Below are 20,397 nucleotides of genomic sequence, written 5' to 3'. Positions count from 1 at the left end.
AGAGGAAGAGGAGGAAAAGAAGATGGAGGGTAAGAGGAGATCGTCGACTGGCAGAGGTGTCAATGACAGCGTGGCTATGGCAAGTCTGCGAATGGGAAAGGAAAGATGAAGAGGATGGGGTTCGACGACTTTGACGGCTGCATGAAGGAAAAAGAAACAAAGGTGAGAATGGATTGTGTTAGGGCATTTACGGGTGTATCATCGGGTCTGGTTCAGGCCCGACCCGTGAAACATGAGAAAAACGAAAACAAAACTAGAAAAAGCAAACAAAAACCAATTAAAATTTAAACTAAGAGTTTGATGATAAAACGGGTTGTGTAAAAATGCGATAATAAAAGATTTAATTTAATTGAGGATTAATAATCCCATTTTAAACAACATTTTGATTTTAAAGTTAATATTCTATTAAATTATAATATTGTTGAAACTAACTTTTATGAATAAAATACCTTTTTTGAAAAATTATTCCCAAAACCATCAAAACATATCCGGTTACGTTCGAAACACCTCAAAAATGCTTAAATGAATTTCTGATTTATTAAAATGATTAAATTAAATATTTTAATAATATTTTATTTACATAAATGATTGAAATGACCTTTTTACTCTTCTCTGTCAAAAAGATAAAATTAAGCATATAAAACACAAAATTTATAATAAAAGATAAAAACACATTTTTAACTCAAAATAAGGCAATTTCTTTATTTATTTTATCTTAAATATTTATAGGTTTTACAATGACAGACATGTACTTTTGTGTTCCCTACAACTCACAAGCTCATTTGGTATAAAAACCACAAGCTCGCCCATTAGGGTATACACCCAATATGTGATACATCAAGTTACTCAGAATTTATGTTTCGGAAAAAACCTGTCGCAAACTCGTTTGCAATAAACGTGCATCCATGGGTTTTGAACTCATGGCATTCATGAGTAACCCCTACCAGATAATATCTTTCAAAGTTGAGAGCTTTTATTTGGGAGTTATATTTGAGAGCTAGCAAAGAGAAAGCGTATCCTCTTTGCGTTGATCACGATTTCAAATGAACCACAACGATGGAATTCTGTATCATAATTATATGATACAACTAAATTCGATGCAAGAAATAGAGGTAGAAACGATAATATTGCTTCAAAAAAGTAATCGAACATGAGAAATATTTCTGTTTTATATTTATAACCTGAAAAGAACAAACTCTGAGGCTAGGACCCCCACCCCAGGGCCTATGTTGGGCATCGGATTAGGCAAAGAGGCAATGCCCATAGGAATTAAACTTTGACCGCCCGTCTAGTGGTCAAGGCCCCAACCCACTACACCAACCCCTCTTTGGGCCATGTGAGAACCAATCTTAAAAAAATATAATGTAAGAAATAATCCACAAGTTTAACCCTCGTAAGTGGGGAGAGCAACAGTTTTTACATGGGCGGAGAAGTGACCGTAGGTTGCCAGGCAATGACCAGCATGAGGTCTCTTGCTCCATGGGTGGTTTTTCCATTCCTCATGCAAAAAAAAAAAAAAAAACGAGGTAAGGCCAAAGGAAAAAATACCATCATCAAATTATTGCCTTACAGCATATGTCATGCCTATGTGATCGTTACTCACCAAAGTGTAATACCAACATAGTGGCCAACATAAATAGTTCAGCTGATTGGAATTTGGATTCTCTCACAAGTTGTGGAATAGATAACTATTGATGATGAAAAAGATGAACTTTATGCGCAGACAAATCAGTTGGAGACGATACAATCAAGGGATCAGAGAGAGAGAGAGATTATTGGAACCAACCTTTTACAAGAATACAGTGGACATTACAAGGCCTGAAAAAACGAGATGAACAAACTCGTGGCTCAGATCGTACCCAGATAGAAAAGAGCTCATTTGAACTCAAAAAATAAGAACGTTAAACTCATTAAATAGCCAGAACACGTTTTACATCCAACTTATATTACATAGTGAAGCGTAGAATAAAGGATTGAAGTGTATGGCATGTGAAAGACAGGCTTAGATAAAATTCAATGGATTACAACTTTAGAACAATGCAGTTTTTTTGGTAAATGAGTGGAATAGCGCTCGTCTCTATAAGTCGGAAGTGTTTAAATCCTTATTCAAACGGCCATAAAAACAAGACAAGTTTGAACACCTAAAGCTAGGCTTTGTTTGCCAGGTCCATTATGAAAAACAGAACGTCCAAGGGGATGAATGCCTGCATGCTCTGATGTGTAACATTTTACAAATTCCGTTTTCTGGTTGAACAAAAGTACTTCACAGTTTCCTGAAGATTAACCCAAACAACTCATGAATTCCTAGCTCAACTATCCCCTTTTGAACATCCATCCATCCCAACCTTTCTGAAAAGGAACACTCGTCACTCTCGGGTTGGCTGGTGATCAAAATCTTGCATATTACAACCTTTCATGTAATAAATACATCCAGCACGATCATCATGTTTGGAAAGTTTTGCATATCTATCATCTCAGATGCTGGTGTCTATTTTTGGCGTACTAGTGTATACAAACATATTTATGTCAACCACAGGTTTTGTCATCTCTGATTGCATCACCTTATATGCCATTCATCCAGGGAATCAACAGCTCTGAAAAAAATGTGGAAGGGGCCTAGAGGCGTAGAATCCATCCATGGCATTTGGGATGCCGTTACAGCATCAAAGCAAGCACAGACAGAAACCCATAGTGCTTGCTTTGACCTGATAGGCACTCGTAATGAAACAATCAGATGTTTTATTGAAAATTTTCCCACAAATTTTCTTTGTTTATGTCTTGAGAGTTTCTATTTGCTGAGATATTTGACTGATGACAACCATCATCTCAACTCTCAAGCGTCCAAAAGATCCCTTGTGGAAGAATGCTATCAGAATCAACTTTAATGAAAGCCACCACAATAACAGGGAGACAGGTGAACGAGTCAAATTTGCAGTAAATATCAACAAGAACGCAATAAGCATCAATTGATTGCAAAAACAAAATTCACTGCTCTGCATGCATCAAGGCAACACAACTCCAATTACAAATCCATGTTTGCTAGTTGGAGGCGAAAAAACAAACGTTTGTGAAAAGGAATTCCCCATGCAAAATGCTAGCAGGAGTAGATAACAATTCCTCCAACGTAAAATGTATTTACCTCCCACAACTCTTGCATCAATGCGACTCGACGAGTATGAATAATGGTGTTCCGTTCAAACTCCCACGACCCTGTACATATAAATATCAGCATATATCCAATCAAACCTAAAAAATGTCTGTCAGCTGAAGTTCCAGACAAACCCATATGGAAGTTCGAAAAAGAGAGTTGATTGTTGATATCTAAGATTTCATCAAATAATGTTTTGCAAAGACAACAGCCACTATTCCTACATTCCACTATCCAATTCCTCTATATCCCAGAACAACTCAAAAGTGAGCTGCCTAGATTCCTTTAGAACAGGATAATTCCCAATCCAATTGCTTCAGAGCAGCTTTTGAAAGATGAACTATTACATTATATTGTTGATAAGATCAAAAAGGTCTGATACATACATCCAAATGTATATGCATGTGTCTGGGAAGGTGTGCATGTGCTCATGTGTGTGTGACCAAAATCTAAGACTAGAAGCTCGGATGTTGAGTAAAAGATATACCTTCAGCTCCGGTAATTCGATTACGCAAGCACATTCAAACACTTGAGCCCCAACTCGCTCTACAACAAGAAACAGATCCAAATAGAACAATCATTTTGATGTGAACGAACATGGAATTAGTGCAAATGCAACCAAAATCCAAACCCCCAAACATGGACACATACAGAACAGAATCGAAAGACTGACCAGCCTGTTCCAAAAGAAAGTTTTTTGCTTGTTTGTGTAGCATGAGAAAAACAGAGTGGGAAAATGTGAAAAATGAGAGAGGAGGAGGTGAGTGGTGGTGAGATGGATGATGGTGGTGGTAAGATGGTGGGTGGGGTGTAAAAATAAATTCTCTTGGAAGAAAACTTTCTTCAAACATTCCCCCATAGGGGAATGTTTCCTATCAAAAAGTGCACTTATTAGAAAAACTGTCTCTCGGCGAAAAAGTCTCTCTCATTTAGAAGGGTCAGAAAATCTGTACGGATTTTTTCATTTTGCATCACTTTTCCTACATCTTTCTCGCTTCCATACTTGCCCTTAGTGTCAGCTCAAGGAAATTCAATCAAAATAACAAAATGTAACCAAATACAAAGGAGCACAAAATGGCACATTGTGCAACATACAGTCTATAACCTGACTACTTGGCAAAACAACATTGGTACATTTAATTCTTGAAACCACCAAAACTTGAAGTCCAAAACAAATGCATTTGGGTTTTCATCTAGTATACTTGAACTCAGCATCTGCTACAAATGACTGCTTGAGCAACCAAACTCTAGAATGACCATCTAGAGAAACCACAAACCTCTGAAGATAAACAAATTTGGTTTTTGAAAATGATAACATCATCCAACCTGCAGATTGTAGACAGTTATAATAAATTTCAAAAAGGAAAGTGAAACCTCTGTAAACAAGGGATGAACACTCGGAACAAACTGCAGAACAGGCAGTACACTAAATCAATAAAATGAAGCCAAGCTGACCCACAAGTACAAGTTCCACTTAACAGTAGGGATGCAAATGGTTCAGATTTTGGATCACAAAAAAAATTGGGGAGTAGGATCCGATCCAGAACAGCCAAAATTTGCTAAATTTGCTAAAGCCCCATCATGAATCCGACCCGTTTGTAACCCTACTTACAGCAATAGCAACAGAAATCAAGCCCATAAGTGAAGAAACACAAACTATATACGCAAGCATCAAGCCAAAAAATTATCAATCGAAAAGTGTTTACATAGTAAGCTGAAATTGAAGTTGTCTACAGCAGAGCTCAATGTACTCATGGTTTTCAACAGAAAAAAAAAAGTCCAAACATACCAAGAAGTTTTATAGCTGCACAGAGAGTTCCACCAGTAGCAATTAAATCATCTACAACCAAGGCACACTCGCCAGGTTCAACTGCTCCAACATGCATTTCAAGACAATCTGTCCCATATTCTAAGACGTATTCTTCAGAAATAACTTCCCCTGAAGTAAAAAAAAAAAAGAAAAAAGAAATTGAAGTCATGCATGATTGAGGCATATAAGGAAAAATATCCACTAAGAAAATCATAAATTTGTTTATTATGACCTAGAAACATTCATAAGCATTCAACTAAGACAGGCAAGGGCAACCAATCTATGTCTCAATCACTAAACTAGGTGTAACTAAAAAAGTACAACTGCAATTTTCAGAAGAAAACTAATTCAAGGAAATGTGATGAATAACACAAAAAGTAACCCATGGGCATAACACTTCTTTCTGCAGGGGATACAAAATATAATATAATATAATAAAAACTGCATACATTTCACCATTTAATGGTACATGAGAAACAAGCAAATTTACTAATCAAATATTTCAATGTAAAGGCTATTCACTGCTAAGACTGGAGCACATCAAAACAAGTCTCCTTCATCTCTCTTATTTTATCACTTCAAAGTCTTTCCTGTGCAAAACACCACAGTTAGAAAATAAAAACAATCATCATTATCATTATCATGATCAATGATAATGACCATAATTATAATTATCTTGGGAATCATTCCATCAATGAACACCACCACCACCACCACCACCACCATACTCAAATAACTTTAAAGGTGCCAACTAGCACAACAGGGAAGCTGTGTTATTTGCCTCAAGTTCGAAACTTAACCACTTCTAAACTATCTTGAACAATGATTCTCCAATAGGTGGAGAATGGGCAAAAATTACAAGCTACGCAATGGTAGAAACACTTCACATTTAACTTTGAAGAGAACAAGAGAAACCAAGTCACGCAGAGAAGATTGTTAACAATTCCTCACTTCTACTCTGTTTTACTAACTCTACCAATTTCAGCTACAAACAGAACCTAAACGAAACCAAATTTACAAGCATAAGCACAAAACAGTGAGCCAGAAATAATCATGCACAAGTATTATCACAAGAAGAAGAAATGCAAGAAACATCAACAGATTATTTGCTGAAAAAATATACTAAGAGAACATCAGGAGAAGCCTTGTGGCTTACAAACAAATTTGGGATAGGTGTGGGACTGAAATATACACAGTTGAACAAAACAGAGCTGCAAATCAATAGTAGGAATGCCAGAAAACAAACAGGAATGCCAGAAAACAAACAAAATTTTGAAGAATAAATCCAAATAGGGAACTCCAACAAAACTACATCATACAACAGGAAAATTGACTATATTAATCATTATGATTGATAAGGAAACAAAAAGAAACAAAGGCTAACATCGAGTTACAGACTTCTAAAGATAAACATACTAGATGACCCAAAAACAAGCATAAAAATAATGGAATAGCCATAGAGAAGAAACATAAGCTCAACAAAATGAACCGCATACCAGGTAACTTTCTTGGTTTTCTTAGAGGTACAAACTTTGCACCAATCTCCAATGCAATGGGCGGTCCAAATATAAATCCTCTAGCCTCAATCCCTGTCCACCCGACAAGTAATTTACAGAGGCAAAAGAATAATCAGGAAAGAGCAGGCACAAACTCATGAAGATTGAGCAAAAACTGTAGAACCAATAATGTGCTACGCTAATGGCTATAATAACAAACCAGATGAGGGTAAAATGAAGGTAAAAAGTACATGATGGAAGTCTAATTACTATTATTTATTAGCAATCTCCAAGAAAAGTAGATCATATCAACCACAGAAACAAGTGGAATTTCACCATGAAATGTACAGTACCAGCTTAGAGGGAATTCATGCAAAAAAATCAGTAAAAGGAACATATTCATAGTCAATTTGTGAACCAACGCAAAACCTATGTCACACAGATACTCCAACTTGACTCCCATTCCATAGCCCTTTATATACAAGTCATATTGGAAGCTTCATAAATATGGTCGTATCACTGTGCCGCAGCCGTATCCATGTGAAATAGTGCAATACTAACAGTAACATGCAAGGGTATATCTCTGAAGAACTAGAAAAAAACAGGCCAGCAACATGAAAGTGTAATACCAAATGTACGGAGAAAAAAAGAGGCAAAAAAGGATAACAAGACAATTTAATTATGTGTTAGAAGAACTGGATCCAATCCAACTCCAGATGGATAGGGTCCACGTGATGGAAGAGTTCCTCTCCACAAGGAAGTCAAGCAAAATGTTAGGAAGGACTCGTCTTATCAAGAAGAGGAAACCAAGGAAGAAGAAACCTTGTATATCAAGAAGTCCATGTGTGAAAAGAATCCAAACGTGAAAAGGTTTGTCACTCTTGGCTCAGGCGGGGGTTTCGCAAAGTTATTGGCCCTATGCTTTCGCGACTGTTGTGTACTTGATCAATCGCTTGCCTTCCTCTGTGATGTCTTCTAAGTCCCCAGAAGAGCTCTTATTTCACACAGCTTGATTATAAAGAACTTATTGGGTGTGCATCTTGTCCATGTTTGAGGCCTTACCGACAAAACAAACCTGATTTTAGATATGAATTGTGTTTTTTTGGGGATATGTCAGCCAACACAGGGGGGGGGGGGGGGGGGGGGGGCTAAGTCACAGGCAGTGTTGTGAGAGGCGTACGCCTCAATACCTGAAGCATACGCTTGAGGCGTTTTGTCAGCCAACACAGAAGCGCACACTCAAGGTATTGAGGCGTTGCATTGAGGCGTTTCAGGCTTGAAACGCACGCTTCACTCATGTGAAGCACACGCCTCAATTCGAAACGTGCTTCGCTTTAGAGCGTACGCATCTGTGTAGACCACCCCTTTCCTGCCAAAATCCGCCGTAGGGGACACCCCTGGGCAACCCCTAGGTACCCTCCGAATCCCCGCTGCCTTTCACTCTCCCTGTTTGCCTGAACCCCCTCACTCTCGAGCCCACCCTGCCTCGAGCCCTCGTCGGAGCCCCGTCTCGCCAATAGGCTCAATCCGACGAGCACCTCCCCGGGTCCCTGCTTCCACCTCCCTCACCCGACACCCCATCCGTCCCTGGGCTCCCCCACGCCGGTCACCTCGCAGGTAACCCCCTCTTCCTGTGTTGTCTTTTCTTCTTCTTCTCGTTCTTCCTCTCCTTCCCCTTCTTCTGTTTGCCGGGATCGAAGTAGACAACCTCGTCGACGACCCTCGCCGAAGAACCCTGCGCATCCATCCCTCTCAGGTGACCTCTCCCCCTCTCTCACTCTGTGTTAGGCTCGCAGGGGAGGGGCGCTGCCCCCTTCCCTGCTTCGTCTCTCTCTGGTTCGCCCTGCTTTTTCGGAAGATCGGCTGGCAAGGGGCAGCGCTCCTTGCCACCCCTGCTCTATCCGTAACCCCCCTCTCCCCCATGGATGTCCTCTTCTTCTTATTCATCCTTGTCTTCTTCGTCTCCGTTTCTTTTTCAGCAGGCAGGCAGGGGCGACGCCCCCTGCCGCCTGTGTTCGATCGATTCGGCACGGCCTTTTTCCCCTGCATCTTGTTTTCTGATACGTCGGCAGGGACATTGCCCCCTGTCGCCTGTGTTTAAACCTTGTGGTCTTTCGGCAGGCAGGGGCAAAGCCACCTGCCTCCCTTTTTGCCTTCGTCAGGCAGGGGCTTCACCCCTGCCTCTGTGCCCTCTTAGCATGCAAGAGCGAGGTCCTGCCTCCCTCTCTGCTCTTCCTTTCTCGGTCGGCAGACCGGAGCCACCATGGTGGGTGGCTCTGGTTCTGCCAGGCAGGTGGGTGTCGAGCATCCCCTCTTTCCCTCTTCGGACCTCGTCAGGCAGGGGGCCTCCTCTCAACTTGCTCGGGCCCATTACTTGTATATATTTTTTGAGAGAACATTACTTGTATATAAGGGGGTTGTTTGCCCCCACCTTGAAAACTATGCTTTTGCTAAGCATATTTGTGGTCAATATAATATTATTTTTTATTTTTTTGTATTATTGTTAAGCTCTTTGTAGCTCTTCTATGCACTTTGTGCTTGACATTGTATTTTTGCTTTCCACTTGTTTCATTACAAATATAGGATCATGTAGATTCATTAGAGAAAAATTTGCCACTTGCAAAAATAAGAAGCAAATTGTTGCATTGGAAGCCAATCACATAAGCCAAAACGGTATGGTGATTGGTCCTAAGGAAGGGCTAAACGTAATGAAAAACTGCTCTCAAGATCAGATGTAGCTCGTGAGGGTCTGTCGGCAGCCACATGGTTAAGACTACAGATCGTCGTCCTCCAATGCATAATTTGGTACACTCTCCTCCTCTTCCTCTTTGAGTACCGTGGTGCGCGGTTTCTCATCGACGAGCAGTTCTTGGAAAACGCTGCAAGCATTGTCTCATTCAAGGTCGATTCTGACGTCGCCTCCTTGTTCGGCCCCGATCAGTTAATGGCAGACGCAGAGATCGGTTATTTTCTTATGATTTTGTACTAAAATAACTAAAAGCAAAGTGTTTATTTAAAATTTTCATTATTTTATTAATATTATATATTTTATTATTCTGATCATGAAGCTTACGCTTCGACGCCTCGAGGCTTACGCCTCGCTTCATAACATGCTCAACGCCTCACTTCGCCTCATCGCATTTAACAACCTTGGTCACAGGGACTCTTCAACTAGGTGCCGCCCATAAAAGGGAAATGTGCTTCCCAAAAAAGGAGGATGTGCTTCCCAAAAAAGGGGACACTTCCCCATGCATTTCGGAAGCGCGACATTTCGCGCTTCCGAAGCGCGTATCGGGGAAGCATGCTTCCCCTACTATAGGGGAAGCTTCCGGTAACTCTGCTCATAACAGGCTACGAACTATGTTGTCATAGTGAAAGAAGCATGTTTGGCACTCCTCCAAGAAATAACCCCCGCCCGACCAATAGAAAAATATAACCTGACGTGGATCTGTGACTATCTTGGCATCCCGCAAAGTCAGAATCAAAATACCCAATGATCTCTAACTGATCTGACTACATGTAACGTGAACATCTAACCTTTTATTCTCTTTAAATACAGCATAACCCGTTTAGCTGCTTTCCAATGATCCATACCTGGGTTACTAAGAGATCTGCCTAACATCCCAATGATGGACGCTAAATCTGAAAGGGTACATACCCGAGCATACATAAGACTCCTTACAACATATTCATAAGAGATCTATTTCATATCCTTAATTTCAGACTGATGTTTGGGCAATGAGCGAGACTAAACTTGTCTCCCTTAGCAAGGGGAGTATCATCTGGTTTGCAATCCTTTGTGCCAAATCTATCCAAAATCCTTTTGATATAGTTCTTTTGTAACAATCCAAGAATACCCTGAGAATGGTCTCGATGTATTTGGATCTCTAATACAAAGGAGGCATCACCAAGATCTTTCATTTCAAATTTCTTTGTCAAAAATCTCTTGGTTTCGTGCAGTATGCCTATATCGGTACTCGCAATCAATATGTCATCAACATATAAAACCAGAAAAATATATTTACTCCAATTGAGCTTATGTTATATGCATTCATCAACTACATTCATCTCAAAACCAAATGAGAAGATAACTTGATGAAATTTATGATACCACTGACGGGAAGTCTGTTTAAGTCTATAGATGGATTTCTTTAGTTTGAAAACCACTTTCTTGACATCGCCTGAGACAAAATGTTCTGGTTGGGCCATATATATTGTCTCATCAATGTCACCATTAAAGAATAATGGTCTTATAATCCATCTGATGCAGCTCTAAATCATAGTGAGCCACAAGTGCCATCATAATCCTAAAAGAATCTTTCGTAGGAAATCGGAGCAATGTTATCAAAAATGTGCCTTGAGGCGCAAAAGGCATGTCTCGCCTTGAGGCGCGGCCCTAATATATATATATATATATATATTTCTAAGACATAATCAACAAGATTTTTGTAGGTTAATCTCATATATTTTCCAGTTATGCAATCAGTTTTTATATGTTACTTGAAGTAACATATAAAAGTAACTTACTTTTATATGTTAATCTCATATGTTTTAGAATAATTTCATATATTTTAACTTTTAATCTCATATATTTTCCAATTATTTCAATTATGTAATCAGTTTTTTAGTATATTTTAACTTTTATTGGTTAATCTCATATATTTTTCAGTTATGTAATCAGTTTTTTAGTTACTTTTATAAGTTAATCTAATATTTTTTAGAATAATCTCATATATTTTAACTTTTGTAGGTTAATCTCATATATTTTTGAGTTATTTCAGTTATGTAATCAGTTTCTTAGTATATTTTAACTTTTGTTGGTTAATCTCATATATTTTCCAGGTAATCAGTTTTTAGTTACTTTTATATGTTAATCTCATATTTTTAGTAGTTATTTGAGATTTTTTATTTCTTATTGGTTGTTATTTCATCAATAAAGCATTTCTTTATTTATTTATATTTTTATATATTTTTTATATATTTTTTATAATTTTCCAAAAAAAATTGAGGCTTATGCTTTACGTCTCGCCTCAGTTTTTGGTGGAGGGTCTCGCTATGCCTCAACGTTTTTCTCAACACCGAACCGAAGAGAAAGTATGTGTGTAGTCAATGTATTTCCTTTGAGTAAACCCTTTTGCAACAAGACGAGTCTTATATCTTTCCACATTACCCTTTAAATGTCTTTTGGTTTTAAATATCCATTTGCAACCAATGAGTTTCACACCTTCGGGTAACGGGACAAGAACCCACATGTCATTGTCCCTCATAAATTTAATCTCTCATGCATTGCTTCAATCCACTTTTGAGAGTTAGAACCATGGTTGCCAGTTGAGGAAGCGGGAGCGGGAAGCGAGGCACTTTCAAAATTTTAGGAAGCGGGGAAGCGTGGGACCACTTAGGACCGATTCGGGAAGCGTCTCGGAAGCGACCTAGGAAGCGTCTCGAAAGCGACCTAGGAAGCGTCTCGGAAGCGAGGGGGAAGCGAAAAAAATAAAAATAAAAAATAAAAAATACAAAAAAATTGGAAAAAACAGAGGAAGCGAGGGGGAAGCGTGGGGGGAGCGAGGGGGAAACGTGGGGGAAGCGTGATGGGAAGCGCGCTTCCCATTAAAAGGAAGCGCGTCCCCCATTAAAGGGAAATGCGTCCCCCATTAAAGGGAAGCGTGCTTCCCAAAAAAGGGGATGCTTCCCCCCACGCTTCGGAAGCGCGGCGTTTCGCGCTTCCGAAGCGCGCTTCGGGGAAGCACGCTTCCCCTTTTAGCTAGGTGCTTCCGGTAACCCTAGTTAGAACTTTGTATGTTAGAACTTTATATGGCTTGATGGAAGTTGATTGGATCATCTTCCCTTACGCCAATATCACCCTCATATTCTTGTAAAAAAAAGGTATAATCATCTCAAATTGTCCTTCTCTCTTTTTAGTGGATTTCCTTAATAGTACTAGTTCTTGAGGTGTTTCTTAAGGTTGTTGAGATGGTACTTCAGGAGTAAAAACTTGAATTTGGATAAAGAGATCTAAAACATTGCCTTAATCCGAATTTGTGGGGGCGATATCAGGAATGAAAATCTGATCATTGTCAACCACAGCTGTAGGAAGAGAAAGAGACTCTTCTTCAAAAGCAATGCCTTACTTTATAACTCCTCCCAAACTTAGCACCCTCAAATAAGCAAATGTTTTCCGTTTCGAAAAAAGACTTATTCACAGGGTCATAAAACTTATAGCCCCTGGATCGTTCAGAATACCCAACAAAATAGCAGCTAACCATCCTAGAATTCAGTTTCTTTTCATGTGGCCTGTAGGGTCTAACCACAACTGAACATCCCCAAATATGAAAATATTTCATACTAGGCTTTTTGTTTGTCCACAATTCATATGGGGTCTTGGTTACTGCTTTAGATGGTACCATGTTCAAAACATAAGCTGCAAACTTTAATGCCTCTTCCCATAGGGACTCTGGTAACGTAGAATGAGAAATCATACTCCTTACCATATCCTTAAAGGTCACGTTTCCTCTTTCAGCAACACCATTCATACTAGAAGTGCCTGACATAGTATACTGAGGGACGATCCTATATTCCTCTAGGAATATATCAAGGAGCCTTGAACGTTGTTCACCTGATCCATCATATCTAACATAGTACTCACCACCATGGTCAAATCGGACGGCCTTAATTCGTTTGCTAAGTTGGTTTTCAACTTCAGCCTTAAAATATTTGAATACACCCAGAGACCAAGACTTTTCATCAATTAAATATAGGTACTCATAACGAAAACAGTCGTCTATGAACGTAATAAAATATTATTGATCATTCCAAGAAGCCGTACGGAAGGGCTCATAAATATCTATAAGAATTAGTTTTAAAACGTTTGTTCTCCTTTCGTCACATGATTTTCTTATGTTTGTTTGTCTCCCTTTATACACTCAACACAAACCTGAAAGTCGGTGAAATCAAGAAAATCAAAAATCTCACTTGACACAAGCCTTTCAATTCTTTGTTTAGAAATATGACCTACGCACTTATGCCATAATAAAGCGAAATTCTCATTTGTTAATTTTTGTTTTGTACCACGAGAACTTAAATGCAAAATTTCATTATATGAGGTAATAGTATTAAGCAAATAAAGGTTATCAACCATAAATAAAGAACCGGTCCCAATAAGATTTGAATCAAGAAACAATTTAAATTCATTATTTTCAAATAAATAAGAATAACCATATTTGTCTAAAGTAAAAATAGAAACCAAATTCTGCCTAAAAGACAGCACAATAAATGTTTCTTTCAAATCTAAATAATTCTCAGTCTTTAAAAGTAACCTAAATGTCCCTATTGCCTCAACTTAATCTGATTTGTCATCGCCCACGTAGATGAATCTTTCAGCATCAATTGGCGGTCGGCAACTTAGGCAACCCTGCATAAACACACTTATGTGAATAGTAGCACCAGAATCCATCCACCAAGTGTGTTCGGGCCCAGAAGTTAAATTAATCTTAGAACAAACTAAAGTAAGGAGCATACATTTCTTCTCATGCCAAGCATGATACTTGATACAGTCCTTCTTCATGTAACCCTCACATTTGCAAAAGAAACAACTAGACTTTAGGTCTTGATGCCTTTTGTGTTTCTTCTACGATTGAGGATCTTCTGCAACTTCCTTAATCTTTTTCTTTTTCTTAAACTTGTCATTTAAAGCTATAGACAAATGAGCATTTTCTGTCTTCTCTTGTTCCATCCTATCATCTTCTTGCACAAAGTGTAAAATGTGCTCATTAAGAGTTAATTTTTTCTTCTGGCGGTTATAACGACTGTATTGTGTAGGAAACGATATCAAAATTAAGTGCACGAGCAAGTCCTCAGACAACTCTAACTTTAGTGCCTTTATTTTTGAAGCAAGATGGGACATTTTCATAATATACTCCCTAATGTTCCATTTTCCTTTATACCTCATAGATACAAGACTTGAAAGGAGAGCGTTTGTCTAAGCTTTTTCGTTTTTAGGAAAACATTTTTTTATTTCTTCAAGGAAACCTTTGGCATTAACCTCTTCGAACATAGTGCCCCTGAAGGATTCAGGAATTGCATGTTTCATGACCATGAGACTCACGCGATTAGATATATCCCACTGCTTAAAGTTCTTTTTATCCTCAGTGGAACTCCTATCCGTAAGAACAGGTGGTTGATCTTCTCGTAGTGCAAGATCCAAATCCATGCATTCGAGAACAATCATAACATTTTCTTCTCAGTTTTTGAAATTGGAACCACTCAAAACAGAGATTGAATTAATATTTGTCGATATCGAAGAAGCAGAAGTACTAACTTAAAAAAGATTAAACAAGCTCACGGTTAACATATATTTTCACATGCATTAACATAAAATAGCATATTTAAACTATGGTGAACCCCATCACAAGATACTCAGCACAACATTGACATTTAGTCTTTGGACAGAAATATCAACTTGTAAGTGGTAATCTCGATACAGTAATCAAACATGAACAATTAATCATTTCAAACAACGAGCCTTTCTTTGGACCGACTCGTTAGTCACATGAAAAACCGTACAATTATCCCATATTTATTACTGAAAATATGTATTTGGGTTCGGCCAAATACTAATCTTCCTTTGAGCCGATCACTATTTGCATGAACCTCAAATACATAAACATCATAATATTCCAAAACGAGTTAATCTATACAATAGAGGTTACTTTGGCAACATATTGTTTCAATAAATTCAATTTAGAATATTGGACTCTAAATCAAAAGAATACCAAGGTTCAAATGCATCAATGCATGCATATGAACAAAAGGAAAACATAATCATAATCTGTATAGGGCAAAAAATAACCGAAGATGGCCCTCCGAAGGGACCCTTAATGCACACCAAATAGCCCTAAAAATAAAGTCTTCATAAAAAAATTTTATAACTTCAACGCTTGTGCACGGATCTGGCCAATCGATCCTGACCGAACCCACCTGCAGGTCGAAAAATTGGTTTGACTCGGATTGGGTCAGACCCATCACACGACAACTTGGTGGGTTACCATGCAATGGGTTGGGTCTAACCAAGCCCGACCAATAAAGCATGGTCTGACCCGGTTCGGCCCCCCAAATCCAAATGGGGACTGAACCGGTACTAGAACCCCACCTGACTCAGTTCAGCCCCTCAACTGAATGAGGCTAAACCGGGTCAGCAGGCCCCACCCCTAAAAGATAGTCAGACAGACTTGACCCCAGACTGGGCACCGAACCAGCTGAGTTGCTAGTGAGGCCTATACCCAACAAGCACAGTCGCCGAACACAAACGATCGAACAGGCCCAAACAACTGTCTCGGGTGATGACTGTCCCGTACCAAATAGTCGAACCGGCCTGGGACGGTCAGCCGAATCAGTCTACCAGGTCGATTCGCATGATAGTGCATTGAACCGGTCACTGATACGAACGTCCGAGACAGAACCAGTTCCCGTTTCGACGTTAGAAAGTCGAATCGGTTGCAACCGAATGGCCGAAATGGCCTGTGCACCCCTACGTACGCCGAACATGACTCGACATCAGCTAAAGGACCGAAAATGGCCATGGCACTCCCATGTTCGGCGAACATGGCCTGCCACCGACTGCAGGGCCAAAAACAGTGTCAACACCCCTCTGAATGGCCAATAACGGCCTTTGTATCACTATGCTCGCCAGACACTGTCTGGCACCGCCTGGAGGGCCAAGCCCAATGCAATATCTCGTTGGCGGATATGGATGCCAATGTCCATCAACGGAGGATCAAAAAAGGGCATCTGTGTTGCCGTCGAACCCAACATAGCAAGGACGAAACGGGTACCTGCCTCAACCGTCCGGTGAAATGGGAAGGCCAACGCCCGTCCGAAGATCGGACCGGGCGAAGCCTTCCCCCTTGTCATGAATGACCTAATGAGAGGGTGCATTGACTGTTCGGTGAATCGAATGGTCGACATCCCCCGTCAACTGTCCGGCGAACAGAAAATCAGGGAAGGCCAAACGGCCCTTCCGACCGATCAACAGGCAAAAGGAGGACCCGATGGCCCTTCCCATTCAGCGATCTGAATAGGGGCAAGCCCCTGCACTGCCCGATGACGATCCGGCAATCAGTAGAAGGAGGGTTGATCGACCCTCCTGCTCATCTGAAAACCCCTAAGGGGAGGGCCGATCGGCCGTCCCTACGTCCGGGCATAACCAAACAGCGCAAGAAGGGCCGATCGGCCCTCCTCCGCCAGTGCCCCAACACAGATCATAACGGATCGTGGCCACAAATGGAAAAAACAAGAAATACATAATAAGAACGTATGTTTCAACGATATACCAATTGTTGGATTTAGAATCCACAGAAAAAATTAAAAGAACCATCAAACATGTTCGCGCTAAATCGTTGAAAGCTAGACTAAAACTAAATCTTGAAGCAGAAGCATACCTGAATCCATTAGCGCTCCAGTAGATCGTTGACGGTATGATCTTCCAGAACCCGTATATACAACTCTTTTCCTTTCTTTGAACCTTATGAGAGGGACTTGTTTCTCTTTTCTTGATAGGGAGCTTAAAGAGAGAAATCCACTATATGTGGTTTGAGGACCATAACCTAATTTGATTCCAATTGAGAGGTTGTCTCCAATTCAGCCCATCATAGAGTTGGAGATAGACAGAAGAGGTCTCTTCACATATCATATGAGATATCATATGGCCCAACCTAATTAGATCACGTAAATTGGGTCTGAACTATAGACAGCCTATAATGTACGATTGACATATGTAGGCCCACACGATTTTTTCCAACAGAGAAATATTGACCTAGGCCTGACCCGCCAAACCACGTTACCCATGTTTTCTTTGTGCGTGTGTTCTCTTGTGTGTGCTCTTTAAATTTGACATTGTGGCCATATTGACAACTACCTTAACAACCCTTTTCTCCCAAAAAAAGGATATTAAAAGAAAATCTTCATCCAGTTCAAGTTCACAGATATCATGTGCCTCAGAAATTACTCGCTTTTGTATCAAGAAAAGAAAGGCTCTAATATTAACACTCTACAACACTAGCACCAAAGAACAGCCATCGGTACCCTGTTCCAAAACCATTTCTCCGAACAAAGATCAGAGCAAAGCATCACTCCTGGGGAAGAAGAAATGGTAGTCCTTGTTCACTCAACTTGATTATTCTGATCAACATATATGATTTTTCCATTTTTTTCAAAGTCAAATTTCATCATGCACAGACTAATCCTGTAAAGCAAAACCCATCCCAAATAAAACTATTACAAGCTCTATTGGTGGGTGGCACAACCCCATCTAAGCAAAGACCCATGGGACCAGTTAAGAAACACATTTTTCTGAGTGAAACTGAACAAGAATCGTCCCCTTATGCCATGGCACATGCCAACACAATTTTCAGCGCACCTTTTAAATTGATACCGACTTTTATATCCCCATGATCTCCAACCGCAATGCATAAGCGCCCACATTTGGTAATTCGAGTTTTTTTCAAGTATGTCTAAACATGCTCTATTCCGATCCCAAAATAAAAAAACAAATAGAAAAAAAATCATATATATATATATATATAGAGAGAGAGAGAGAGAGAAGATGACGGGTAAAAGACAAGCCTGAAAAATCTGCGCAAAAATTGTCTTTTAGTATTTTTAGGAGGTGGGTAGAACTCCAAATGCGAAATAACGTAGAGAAGAGACCAAGTGGAGCGAACAAGAGAGAGGGTCGAGTCACGCGAATCGAACCACGTCTGCCGAATCCAAAGTCATGCCGATCTTCTCGCGGAAACCTTGGCAGACTCGTACAACAAGGATTCGATTTCAGGCCACCCCACCGAGATTCGAGTCGGGTCTCCGTCCAGCCCGGCTCTCTCTTGAGGAAACTCGCCACAAAATAATCAGGAATGCCCCCAAAAGAGCGGGGAAAAAAAAGGTACAAAGAATAGAGAAAGAAACGACTAGCAAGAAAGATTTCGTCAAGATGGGATTCACAATGCGAACAGAAAAAACCTCTAAAAAACACCAAGAAAGAGAGAGAGAGGATTGAGGCATACCGGCAACGACGGATATGTTCTTGTCTTTGTATCTCTCGACGAAGAGATCGATGGTGTCCCTGAAGGCCTTCGGTTGCAAGAGCAGAGTGGTGATGTCTTGAAACATTATGCCTATCACCACATCCAAAGAAAAAACCGAAACCCAAAGAACCAATACACATGAACACGAACCACCATCATCAGAAAAGAAGCTTATGCTAAAAGGTACCAAGAAACCGATCTAGAGAGAGAGAGACAGTACAGACCGGGTTTCGGGAAATTGGGAACGACGCGGATAGCGGAGGAGATGGCGAGAAGTCGGGGGTCTTCCATCTGCTTCTTCTCCTCCTTGTTCTCCGCCATCTTCCAAGTACCAACCACTCCTTCCTCAAAGTTGCCTAGAGAGAGAGAGAGAGTAGAGAGAGAAACGCTTAAAACTCGGCTCTATGGAGATATATAGAGAGAGAAAAGACAGAGAGGTTGTGAAACGCTTCAACTCGGCTTCGGAGAGAGGGAGAGAGAGAGCTCTCTGCACGAGGCCAAAGGGCAAATCTTCTCGAGAAGTAAAAGGATCGGGGCGCTTGGGGGTTAAAAGTTAAAACCAAGGGGCGAAAGAGAGAGAAAGCGATGCCCCAAAAAATTTCCTCCGTGGTTTGTGATCTGTTTTTCCCTTCTTTTTTCATTTTCTTCTTCTTTCTCGCTTTTTCTCTGTTTTCTTCCCCTCCTTCCCTTTTCCCTATTCTCAGACGCACGAAAAAAAAAAAAAAACTGTTCTGGTACTTTTATTCTCACGTCAAAAAAAAACAAACAACAAGAAGAAATTTTTAGAGAAAAAGCTCAAAAAAATGAGTATCGATAAGAAATGGGAACAAAAAAAAAAAAACTGCAAAGAGAAAGAAGGCTAATTGGGATGAAAGGATTAGTGGGTCCCATAAGGAGGGTCCCACCTTGCATGAGGCCTACTAAGCGCATCTTTGCTTGGGTTGGAGAAGGGCTCCATCGACAGCGTCCTGCGTGGCGCAACCCTGCCAACCGGATCGAGCCAGCTGTCACGTAATGCAGGGATCTACCTCCGGCTTCTGTCCGTACAGATGCACGCTCGCGTATCTCTGGGGGAGATACGTGGGGACCACAGGGCGTGGGGCACGAGAGATACGGTGCTGATTCTGGCACGGGCGGAAGTGCCCCTGTCTTCCAACGGAAATGACGGGGGTACCCCCCTCACGACCTTCCGGATCCTCGCTCTCCGACCCGGTCCGGACCACTTGCCTTTCTGGGCTCAAAGGGGAGGTGAGAGGCTGCTGCCTCTTACGGGTGCAAATGAATTCGGATTCGGCCAAAGATCTGATCTGAGTCCACACTTTATTTTCGGATGCGGAATTTCTTAAATTAATATCCGATGCTGTATTTGGATTCGAATCAGTTTTACATATTCAGGTTCACACCAGTGTTTTCAGTTTTGGATCTAATCCGACACGTTTGGATATTTTTTACACGTGAAAAACTTTGAGTTCGGTCTTTTTCTAACGGATCCGGTAGTAACATATATGTTTCAGATCCGGATTCAACCTGAGATCATCGTCTCTTATTTGGACTTGGCCTCCGATTCGGATCTGTAGCACAAATTTTTGAATTAACATTCGGATCAAACATGACTACAAACCGTATCCGATCCGTGCGCGAAGGATATGTCGACAGGGTATCCGCATCAAGATTTTTTTAACAATAAAAAATATATAAAATAAATAAGCCAAGGAATAAAACCAGTATCCAAGACAGCCGTACACTTCGGGCATTTATACCTACGAACCATATTACGCATGAATAGGATTGCTAGGCTTTGCTTCTAAAGACTGTAAAGTATAAACACACCAAGTATATTTCACGTGATAAATCTTTTTTTGGGGGGGG

General features: G+C 40.4%; 1 protein-coding gene across 1 annotated transcript; it reads right to left on the bottom strand.

Moving 5' to 3' along the window:
• Positions 1–2,966: 2,966 nt before the first annotated feature.
• On the bottom strand, positions 2,967–19,281 carry LOC149819401 (adenine phosphoribosyltransferase 1-like). The gene is made up of 6 exons (XM_089984010.1): positions 18,753–19,281; positions 18,508–18,618; positions 6,455–6,547; positions 4,938–5,087; positions 3,636–3,694; positions 2,967–3,210 (listed from the first exon to the last, which is right to left on the bottom strand). Exons 1-6 carry the CDS (start codon positions 18,847–18,849, stop codon positions 3,157–3,159), a joined length of 564 nt encoding a protein of 187 aa, XP_089840136.1. The 5' UTR covers positions 18,850–19,281; the 3' UTR covers positions 2,967–3,156.
• Between the last annotated feature and the right edge of the window lie 1,116 nt (positions 19,282–20,397).

This window comes from Nuphar pumila, chromosome 13, assembly GCF_984573655.1.
Source record: "Nuphar pumila chromosome 13, dmNupPumi1.hap1.1, whole genome shotgun sequence".
Taxonomy (NCBI): domain Eukaryota; kingdom Viridiplantae; phylum Streptophyta; class Magnoliopsida; order Nymphaeales; family Nymphaeaceae; genus Nuphar; species Nuphar pumila.
The sequence above is the reverse complement of the archived record's forward strand: the minus strand, read 5'-3'. Positions and strand labels throughout refer to the sequence as shown.